The sequence below is a fragment of the Phaethon aethereus genome (assembly GCF_964289735.1).
Source record: "Phaethon aethereus genome assembly, chromosome: 1".
NCBI lineage: Eukaryota > Metazoa > Chordata > Aves > Phaethontiformes > Phaethontidae > Phaethon > Phaethon aethereus.
Window position 1 is genome coordinate 150,039,515 of NC_138575.1, and position 11,823 is coordinate 150,051,337.

Sequence of the window (11,823 nt, forward strand, 5' to 3'; positions counted from 1 at the left end):
CAGTAATAAGACACACACTTGTGATCTCAATATTTAAAATCAAAACAACTCAGAGTTCTATACATATTCCCATGGTGCTGCCACTGAGCTTTCAACAAGGATTTGAATGATAGCAGGCACCAGAAAAGGTAAAGAATAAAAAAAAAGGCAAAACACCATCTATGATTCTCCTGAAGCAGCAACACTATTTGCACAGATGTGTTCAAGGAGATGACTAAATTGGTTTTAATCAAAAATATCCCCAACCTAACAATTATACATAGCTGACTTTGACTTTCATCAAGTAATACTAGGAAAAGCATATGGAACCTTGTTATTGCAAAATACATTTTTCGTATGTTTCAAATGAAATGCAAACAGTGGTGACTGGCAAGTGATATGAGCCTGAACAGTAAATGGCACAGGAGAGTGCTACAACTCTCAGCGTAGCTCTGAGGGTAACCTCTCATTAGTTAAGCAGTGCAGACAAATGAAGACTAAAATATCAACAAATAAAACAGTTTTTCTCTTGTCACTGAAATGTCACTTATGCCTCCAGAGATGAGAGAGAATGCATCCAGATCCATGAACTACTGCTAGTTGCTCCAGCACATCTTTACAGTCATTCAAAAGAATTAAGAAGTAAATTTATTCTTAAAATGAAGATAGAAAAAATTGCACAGGAAATATTAACAAATAATTTATGACAAAGTTGCTCAGTAGAAGTTATTACTAAACGAAACCACCATGTCAAGTTTCCATAAAGCTTACATTCAGTCTCAGTTTCAGTCTGAATGACCACGTATTATTCTAAAATTGTCCATTTTAGGCCTTCTAATACATGAAGTTAGCATATACCCAGTTCTGTTATCTGGGAAAGACCAGGAATCAGCAGGGAGCAGATGGCTACCCCAAGGTGCCTGATCACGCTGTGCAGCAATTTTTGTAGACAAAGTATGCTTAACAAAATCACATAAGCAAACTCTGTTAATTAAGCTACTGTCACAGCAGACAAGTGGCAGTAGGCCACAGCATAAGAAATTAAGGCTAACGAGCGATATTGCAAATTCTCTTTTTGATTAAATAATAAAAATTCACCTCTGAATAATAAGAATAAATTTCTGTCTTTTAACAATCTTATCAATCTAAACACCATTCCAAATGTGAGCTACAAGCAGGATTTGTGTATTTCATGTCACTTTTTTCCCCTCCAAAATGGTTAAAAAATCCATAAAAAATTCCCAGCCAGTACAACACAGCGACACCTGTCCCTCTCACAAGTGTTCTAGGGGTACCAGTTAGAATAACATTTGTCTAGAATTAACATCCCTGGAGCAGAAACATTTATATCTACTTGCTTCCACATTAACATAATGTGCCCTCTTAAAAGATCCTGTTACTACTGAACAAGTCTGGCAGGTGTAAGCATCACCCCAGGTTGATTCACTTTGTCTCTCCTGTTAGATACCTCTATGCAATCCAAATTTGCAGCTATTGATTTTTTAACTTAACATTTCCATGGCTACAGTACTTTTGTTTGTTTGCGTTCATTATCAGAATAGCTACTAAAGCTAGTCCAACCCCTAGACTTGGAGGGCCACAAGGACTGAACTCCTGAGAAATTCCAGAAAGGAGCGGGGCAACTATACGTCCCACTGATGTCACAGATTGTCCAACACCTAGAAGTGTACCGCTGGCCTCATTCCCACCAATGGTCAATTCAAGATCAATGATACATGTACGACCTATAGTAGTTGAAAAGGCTAAGAATGTAGAAGACAAAATGACCATCCATATGCTCAGTGCTGACGCATATAGGAGAATCAATGTGCAGGTAAGAGTGCTGGAGTGCAACAAAATTCTGTAAGTGTTGTGCTGATAGAGTCTTGTTATTGGTCCGAGCAGACAACCAGCCAGGACTCCAAGTGCACTACTATAGCTCATTAGGTATCCAGCAAACAAGGGTTTCACCCCAAATCTCTCCTCCAAGGCCAGACTAAAATTACTGTAGTACAGCAGTATAGCAACAGACATCAGCAATCGCACTAAAAATATATCCCACAGATCAGAGCACGCAATTCCTTTAATCCTCTTCAGCACTGTTGCAACTTGGATCCATGGAGACTGGAAAAGACTATCACTTGCCACAGCTCCATTAGTTGCTGATTTCGGGTGCAGGTCACAATTTGCTTTTACTGATCCGTTGCTACCTTGTTGATGTTCCCTATTACCAGTGTTTTCTTCACTCCAGGGTAACATCCAGACAAGACCTATACAGATCAAGAAATTAGCTGATTTCATTCAATTGCATTAACTTTACGTGGAAGACATGAGTCTGATTGTAACAGTTTACTTAGTGTAGAGATCAAAAATCAAAAAAGGACTTTTAACAATTATTTAACTTTAAAAAAAATTACAAAGATTAAATCTAGTGTTATTCACAGTATTAGTTCAATTTTAAACACAGCGAAAGCAAGGAAGGAAAACATTGAGGTGACACATTTGCAACATACAAGCAAATGTAAAGGCTAAAGCCAAAATTCTGATTTCCTGTCTTCATCGTTGGGCACATGAAGAATTCCCATTCCTGTGTCCAAATGTAAAAGTGATATATACAATACAAAGGTGAAGCATCTGGAAGTTAACTGTTTCAGAATTCCTATCCTTCCACACAGGTTCAAATTGAAAGTGTAATATCAGTATACAGAACACATATACCATCGATGATAAACACACCATGAATTCAAGGTATTACAAATGCATAAAAACACAAAAGTGAGCAATGAAGGCACCCAAGATGCAAACTATGACATACAACTTACCAGCATTCAGAAGGAAGATAGAAGCACAGATGAAAGATGTTTGATAAAAGCCATCTTCCAACTCTGTAAGGTAGCCACCAACGACAGGCCCCAGAATGAAGCCCACACTGGAGGCTGCATTGAAGCGTCCCATTACTAAAGGGCGGTCTCTCTTGGAAACCAAGTCAGAAAGCAGAGCTTTAGAGATGGAGAGTGTGTGTTTGAAAATACCTGCAACATAATATAACCAAAATAATAAACATGTATTGCTCAGTCCAAAAGATTTAGAATGACAGAAGCTATCTGAAATATCTATGTTCAAAATCTATTTTTAAGATCCCATAAACCATAAATTCTTCAAGGTTAGAGTCATGCAGCATGTTGGGCCATGACCATCATCTTGGCTGTTCAAAGATCTGGTCTTCAGAATCGAAATTATTCATGCATCTGTGTTGAAGGAGTGCTCCCGCAGCCCCACTGAAAGAAGTAATTTAGCTGACTGCTGGAGCACACCAGGAATAAAATAGCTGCTAAAAGAAGAAATTATGGGTGAGTAGTGGTGGAGTAGGAATGGCTTGTCTGTTAATGAACATAACTCTGTACAAGCATTGCTGAATATGGACATTTCCAGGATTGTAACATACCAAATTCATATGGGAGACTGGTGCGTGGCAAAAGAGCACAGAAGAGTAAGTATACTGCGGGAATACTAATAATGCAATCTTTTATGCTCCTTCCCTCTGACGAGGACAATGCTGTCACAGTCACAGTGCTGTTAGCATTAGGAAGTATTACCTCTACCAAGTAATCAAATATTAACCAAATAATTTATTAGCAAATTGTCTTTAAATTAAGAAACAATATAAACAGTTCCTAAATCACGACTATGGGCCCTAAAAATGCCCTTTAGTAGATGTGTTCACAGTAATAGCAATGCTTTGGCGACAGGAGGTGTCCCTCAGGGGGTCTGTGTTAAACAGACCAGGACTGTTTAATATCTTCATCAATGACACAGACAGTGGGATCAAGTGTAACCTCAGCAAGTTTGCAGATGACAACAAGCTGAGTGGTGCGGTTGACACGCCAGAGGGACAGGAGGCCATCCAGAGGGACCTGGAGAAGCTCAAGGAATAAGCCTGTGTGAATGTCATGAGGTTCAAGAAGGCCAAGTGCAGGGTCCTGCACTTGGGTCAGGGCAACCCCACGTATCAGTACAGGCTGGGGGATGAAGGGATTGAGAGCAGCCCTGACGAGAAGGACTTGGGGATGAAAAGCTGGACATGAGCCAGCAATGTGCACACACAACCCAGAAAGGCCAACCGTATCCTGGGCTGCATCCAAAGCAGCGTGGCCAGCAGGTCGAGGGAGGTGATTCGGTCCCTCTACCCTGCTCTGGTGAGACCCCACCGGGAGTCCTGCATCCAGCTCTGGAGCCCTCAGCACAGGAAAGACATGGAGCTTTTGGAGCGCATCCAGAGGAGGGCCATGAAAGTGACCAGAGGGGTGGAACAGCTCTCCTGTGAGGACAGGCTGAGAGTTGGGGTTGTTCAGCCTGGAGAAGAGAAGGCTCCGGGAAGACCTTATGGCAGCCTTCCAATACTTGAAGGGGGCTTATATAGGAAAGATGGGGACAGACTTTTTAGCAGGGCCTGTTGTGACAGAACAAAGGGTGCTGGTTTTAAACTAAAAGAGGGTAGATTTTGACTAGAGGTAAGGAAGACATTTTTCACAATGAGGGTGGTGAAACACTGGAAGAGGTTTCCCAGAGAGGTGGTAGATGCCCCAACCCTGGCAACATTCCAGGTCAGGTTGGACCTGGGGCTCTGAGCAACCTGATCTAGTTGAAGATGTCCCTGCTCATGGCAGGGGGATTGGACTAGATGACCTTTAAAGGTCCCTTCCAACCAAAACTATTCTGTGATTCTGTGATTATTTTATCAGAATATATGCAAAAGGTGTTCAGCTATTATAAGAACTCTGATAGGAACCCTGGCACAAACTTAGCTTCAATGCTGCAAATGTACACACTTTTGCACAACAGAAATATTCCATTAAAGCAGGGACATAAAATTTCAGCCAAATTTTGTAGTATCACTTTGAGGTGTATTTTCAACATGAGAAAAAACAATAATGCACATATCATTCCATTCTGCATTGCAAGTGCAGGCCAAGATTTCCAGCAGTGACCTGGTGTGTTGTGTACCTGTTATGACTAACTTTACAATAGTCTCTTTCAAGGAACTGCTGCACTCCTATTTTCATGAAATTCAGCCACTCAAGGTGGCACAAAAGTTGTGACAGGTTTTGAGCATTCATTTCAAATTATTTTCAGAAAAAAGTCACAAGAATGTTTGATTTGCAGAGATTTTTCCATTTTCAGTTGATGCTCCTGGATGATTATACTATGTAGCCATCCACATACCGTGATTTCTCGAGAAGCAATTCTCAATCTGAGACTACAGGGAATTTAAACGGCAAAATGCCAAGCGTTTACTCACCTACAGGGACTCTAGAAATGGCAAACAAGAACACAGTGGTGGATGTTCCAAGAAGGAAGTAACCCAGTGCACTGAGAAGAATACAAGCAAGCAGGGAATACCGTCTTCCTACTATATCACTCCAGCAGCCCTTTCATAAAGCAGGAAATTAAGTTTAGCTTTTTATAACATTTAACTATGTACATTACAACATTTAACTATGTACAGTGAACAATCCAGTACTTCCAAATGAAACTGAGAAGAGACATCAAAGGACTGTCAGTGAAAGTTTAGTAAGTTTATTACACAACACTCCTAAGTGGTCAAAATCTGGAAGTGATGAGCAGAGTTCTGCCCAGCCGGCAGTGGACCTGCTGAAACTATCATTCTATTTAATGTCATGCATATAGCTTTTTAAAAAATAATTTATCTCTTTTAAAAATACAATCCTGCAATAAGCACCATGAAATATGAGTAGTAGGGGCCCTCAAAGTGTTACCACAACCGACCACAAATACTTCTTTGCAACAATGGTCACTATATACTAGACACTTGTTGAGCATCCTGAAAGGAATGATCTTAGCTGTAAGGAGTTTGTCACCTGAGCTCAGACAAGTAGGAAATATTTATGACAAGGGCAAACAGTAAATTAGTATGTAGCATGCTTATAAATCAGCTTGATTCCAGACAGGAAGTTTTTTTAAGAAAGTAGGCAATAGTCTTAACAGTTCAAAGAAAATGCCACAAAGACTACAGAAGCAAAATATCCCAGGTGGTCTGCATAACAAACTGAAACAGTTTTTCTCATGAGATGCTCAAAATCTGCTCTCTTGAAAAACAGGAGGTACCGGGTTAATATTAAAGGTGCTCCTGGCTAAATGCAAGGATCTAAGGTATTGATAGGTAAAACATACATTAAAGAGGTTCAGCCTTGATGTTTAGTCTTTGCACTCTTGCTTAGATTAGGATGTAAAAAAATCAAAAGCTAATAGAAAACAAAACCAAACAAAGCTCAAAGGCATAATGCATGAATTTAGTCCATATGGCAAATTACAGGGCACTACTCATTAAGCAGGGAAAGCAAACTCTAGATGACAGGCTTATGAAGAGCTGACTCGTGAGACTGCTTTTTGGGCAGACTACTTCACTGAAGAAAACAGCTTTATTAGAACCAACACTGGTGTAACTGAGATGCACTCAGTAATGTATGACTGACCCCAAATCTGGATTCTAGTTTTTGTCTAAAGACTATTCTGTTAATTTCTGAAAAATTTGATAATTCCCTATAAATGAAACAAACATTTTCCACACAAACTAAAAACTGGATCCACCAACCAAAAATGTTTATGAACACTATAACCATTTTAAAAAAATTCAAGAAACTATCATTAACCTCATTCTTTTTTCCCCTAAAATCCGTAGAAATACTAACATACTTAGGAATTCAGTGTTAGAACTCACCACAAAAGTGCTGGAAAATAGTTGCATTATACCATAAAGAGATCCTAAAACAAACACATAAAATACCAATGTTAAAAATTAAACTTTTTTTTTTAAATGAAAACTGTGCAAAATTGTTAAATTAGGAAACATGTGAGAAATTCTGGGAATAATTTACTAGAAGACTAGGAAGAGGGAGCAAGACAAACCAACGGTGGAGTTCAGCACAGCCAAGGAAAGTTTCTGCTGAAAGCTTGTGTACAACTACGTAATGAAGTTACATAGTTGCTTTCTATATGTATTAAACACAGGCACTTATAATTGCTTTCTCAGAATTAGGAGAGAATTTAATTACTGGGAGGCACTAGTTACTTTCTGCTTGGCACTTCAAGGTGTCACAAAGCACCACCAAAGCCCTGAAGAAACCACAGACCCTACCCTTTCATTTTGGAGGCTAGGAGTTTAGCAGCAGTTAGTAACAGAATAGAAGTAGCAAAGAGAAGCAGAAAGAAACATCTGCCAGGCTCTTTCATTTATAAGAACACACCTCAAAACACAGTTTCTTTTGAAGTTAAAAGTCAAAGCAGACTGTTGAGATGAAAACATATTTTTGATTAATTGCTGCTTAAAATAATACTCGGACAACTCAGAGCAGAACCAGAATTATTTAATGAAAAGTGCTAAATTTCATCAAAAAAGCAAGGTAATAAAAAACTGAATAACAGAGCCCATGTCAACCACACGTAGTTATAAAGACTATTGTTCTTGTATCATTACAAACCATAAACAGTACCGTAAGATATAAATAAGAACTTTAGAACCACAGAACTTCATCTTACTTCATTTTTAACATCAAGTTCCAAACCTTCAGAATTTACTTGTAAACACTCCTTAAAGACAATAAATATTTTGCCAAAAGACAGCTGCAAGGAATTTAATCAAACTGGGAGCAATCATGGGCTTTGGAAAGATCAGGGGAACCAGCTGCAAAAGTACTGTTTGCAAAGCCTGTAAATAACAATAAAACTAAAACTGACACCTCGGACTCCCAAAATTGCTGAGCTGAGAATTTCTGGATGCTTGAAAAGCATCTGTACAAGTATTACTGCAAGACTTCCTTGTTCTTTCCAAGAATGCTCTTTCCCAAGCACCTTCTTCTGGCTACTGTCAGTATGCAAGTTTGGACAGGTCTGTGGGTCTAACACAGTATAGCTGCCCACACAGTTTTACTTGGAAATTTGCCTTACTCTTTATTATGCTACTAGCAAGGAAGCATTATGTTACAATGTCCAATTTGCAGTAAGGCATAATCCAGTTCACATTATCTCATTCTTTGTTAAATCAGTCAAGTGCTGCAACTCACCTATTATTCCAGCTACTGTATGACTTGCTCCTAGAGATTTGATATGATGGTTCATTAAAGGAACAACCATGCTCACACCAAATAAATCCTGAAAAGAAGGCAGGAAAAGTTTTAATAACTGATCACTTTTACAAAATGATGGCAACTTGGCTTAATAACAGTCACTATTAAAAAAAAATTATTTACATATTAATAGAAGATTAAAAGAAAATTTTTCATGGCCAGTGTGGTATGTTGTAACCTCTACAATACATCCAGTATGTACAAAATTACAAAAACACATAAACTGAAAGATAAAGGATTGCCTCACAGAGGAGTTAAAACTACGAAAACCGCAATCCTCTTTCCCGTCCAGATACAATCATTCTGAAGACATACATTTAAATATTAAATATTCCTTTAATATATATTAAATTTATCTGTTTATAAAGACGAGTACATGGTACTAGTGTTTTAAATTTGAAGTGGTCTGTAATTTCAGTCACTTAAAAATACTTCTTACTTACACAAAAAGAATCTATCTCAAAAATCTACAGTATCTTAACTCACAACCACAGTGGGGAAGAAGCTATGGTAGATCTAAACCTACCTATAGACTGTCTTCGAGTATAACTTCAGAAATGTAGCAAAAAGAGAGAAACGTGAAAAAAAAATTTAAAAAAGCAAAGCATATGTGGAAAACGTTTTGCCTAGGGAGGGCAAAAGACACTGCCCATCCTGAACAGGGATCAAGGATCTCCTACCCATTCCTTTTGCTTTTTTTTTATTTTTTGTTAAGCTACCCACATTGACCCAGTAGTTCTTTCACTACTACTATCTGGCATAGCATACAGTGTCCTATATCAGAGCAGAACCTTATAGAAGATCTGTTGGAGCAAGATCACCTTTTATCAGTGACTGCTTGAGCTGAACTAGACTAGACCTGCACAGTATGCCCAAAGCCTGAATAACTGTAACAATGTGTATAACTAAGTAAATTCTCACCGTCTGTCATTAAATATCTTTTGACGGTTGAAATTGAGAATTACAAGGTTAGAATCATTATTAAATAAATTAGCATAAGCAAACAGAGCACACGACTTATGAATATCTTCAACAACACAATCCTAGGTGTCATCTGCAAACCTGAAGAGCAGTGCAATAACCTTGTCCAGGTCATTGATAGAGACACTAAAATGGGCAAGTCTCAGAATATAGTCTGGCAGTACTGGACTTGTCATAGGCATGCAAATGGAGCAAGACCCATTAACCACTATCCTAGATGGGTGGTTATTTCTTATTTCACCTATAATTTCTTACCTCAAGTGATAACTCAGCTGTTCCGGGAAGCGTGCATCACAGGCAACACCTCTTTATTATGATATTTCACCACACTCTACACCCTGTAAAAGGGCACCCACATCTTGGCTGATTTCAGTGTGTACCCCAGCTTGGCGTCCGCAAGGTATTACAGGGTCGGAGAACCATAGTGTTTAAAAACGACCTATGAAGCAAAGCTTCTTCTAACGCACCTTTTCCTGGAATATTTCCTCCAGGACCCAAACCAGCTAGATTGTTACTAACTGCCCAACCTAAAGGCAAGTGACAGAATATACCTACATTTCACAGTGCAAATTTGTACTCATTTTGTATTACTTTTCCAAGTTATCCCTTTTAGTTTTAAATTAATTCAATGACTTTTTCCCAAGGCTCACAAACCACTACAGAATACAAGCCTATGCTATGTTCTTTCAGTAAGGGTTTGTTGGTTTAGTTGTTGGTTGTTTTGGTTTTTTTTTAAAGCACAGGGTTTTGTGGGGGTTTTTTTGTGTTGGTTTTGGGGGGGGGGGGGGCTAGTTTACACTAAGCACTGGTATTCCAAGGAAAGAAGAAACAGCTCTCTGATAAGCACACGGCAAAACTTAGCTTTAAGGGCGCTGCGCTACTCCATTTCCCTCGCCGGATAAAAATCGTACTTCTGTATCCGACCGCACGACTGTTTGCATGTTAAAAACACCACAGCCGCTTACAAACCACTACCGCTACCAACATTCTAACTCCAAAAAAGCCGCTGAACTGATGTACCTCGAAACCCAGCAGCTTTATCCGGGGCGTAACGGGGGAGCCCGCTACAAGCCGGGACCCGGGGGCGCCCACCGGGCAGCGGAAAAGGCGAGGAGGAGGGCGCTGGTGGGGGGTGTCTGCCCGACGTCGGGCTTTGCAGCATCTCCTGACAGGCCTGAGAGGACCTCACGGCTCCGGAGCCGTCTCCCCTCTTCTGCCTCCGGCACGGCCGCTCCAGCGCCTGCCCCGGAGCCGTGGGGCCGGGCAGCAGGTCGTATGGGGCGGGGAAGACTCCCCTTCTCAGGCAGGGCCGCCCGTCCCAGGCCGCGCCGGAAGGGCGCTATCGCCGCCGCACCCCGCCTTCCCGCTTACCAGGAAGCCCACCGCGTAAAGGCACCGCACGAAGCGGCCAGACGCCGCCGCTGACGGGCTCCTTGCAGCTCCCCGGCCTCCATCCTCCTCCTCCTCCTCCTCCATCCGGTCGGCGGCGGCCGCGGGCCCTGCCCCGTAGCGGCCGGTGGCGCGGCGCTGGGCATGCGCAGTGCCGGCCGTGCGGCGGGAACATGGAGGCGGTGCGGCAGGGAGCGAGGGCAAACCCTGGTGTTTTGTTTGTGTTGAGTGTATTCTTCGTGTTTCCTCTTTTTCAGCCGAGGAGGAACAAGGATCCCCGCAGGGTGCGCAGGCCGTCGAGATCCCTGCCTCCCCCTCTAAGGGATCAGCTGGCTAGACCGGTTTCGGAGCACAAAGGCGAGATGCAGGGAGTTGTGAATCGACTCAGCTTCGTCTCACCTTAACAGCTCTGCAGAAGATGACTTGGGGAGAGCTGCACAAATGGCTCAGCCCGGGGTTAACACTGCATCATGGTAAGAACCGAGGCCTGAGCGGCGCCTTCAGTAATCCTTTAACAAATGCCTCGAGCACCGTTCCGCCACTGTTCGGTAACTTTGTGTCAGCGTAGACATGGGCCATCACACCACCAGGCTAAACAAAATCATACACTCAGCCGAGTCCTGCCCCCACCCATCAAATCAAGAGGCAAAACCCGTAAGGTTTGGGCAGAAATTGAGCAGTCTTTCCAAGGATACAGCTGGCCTGTAGGAGAGTCTCTCCCCCCTTGTGCAGGACGCTGTACAAGGTAACTTCCCAGGGATTGAAAGGCCTTACCTGAGAGAGGGTAAGTGATTAAGAAACATACGTATGGTATTTGGCATGCTTTAAGATTGTGATTAGTGCACTCTTTTCAAGGTATTAATATCTAGCGTGCCTGTGGTTTAGAATTGCCATAGTGCATTCCTCCGTTGTATTCATAAAAACCTGCACTAGTGGCGTATTGGATCTGTGAGTGAAGTTGAAATATATTGTTATTAGACCTGTAAGTGAAGTTCAACTAAATCGTTAATTTGAGCCGTACAGTGAAGTCTCTCACCGTCACACCATCACACGCACCTGTAGGACTTTGCCCTTCCTGTCTCTCCTTGCGTGTTCGCATGTGGAGAGTTTTGCAGCCTGTCACCTCGGGGCCCGAGGCCCAAAGGAAAGCAGGAAGAGCTAGGTGGGGTGGAGGGGCTTTGGAGGCAGAAATACGCCATAGGAGCGTGGTAACGGGTCCCCTGCACCGTTCTCTCGGCTGCTGTAGAAGGATGACTTGGCGCCTGTGCACCTCCGAGCCTGCTCCTGCCTCCTTCACGGGGAAGAGTGGCCGTGTGGCACCGCTACTGCT

General features: G+C 41.8%; 1 protein-coding gene across 1 annotated transcript; it reads right to left on the reverse strand.

Annotated features, from left to right (window-relative positions):
• Positions 1-1,470: 1,470 nt before the first annotated feature.
• MFSD9 (major facilitator superfamily domain containing 9) lies at positions 1,471-10,639 on the reverse strand (the record flags this gene model as incomplete). The annotated part of the gene is made up of 6 exons (XM_082014464.1): positions 10,476-10,639; positions 8,061-8,148; positions 6,719-6,762; positions 5,279-5,408; positions 2,802-3,011; positions 1,471-2,249 (listed from the first exon to the last, which is right to left on the reverse strand). The coding sequence occupies exons 1-6, from the start codon at positions 10,578-10,580 to the stop codon at positions 1,471-1,473; spliced, it is 1,356 nt and encodes a 451-aa protein (XP_081870590.1). The 5' UTR covers positions 10,581-10,639.
• Positions 10,640-11,823: the final 1,184 nt, after the last annotated feature.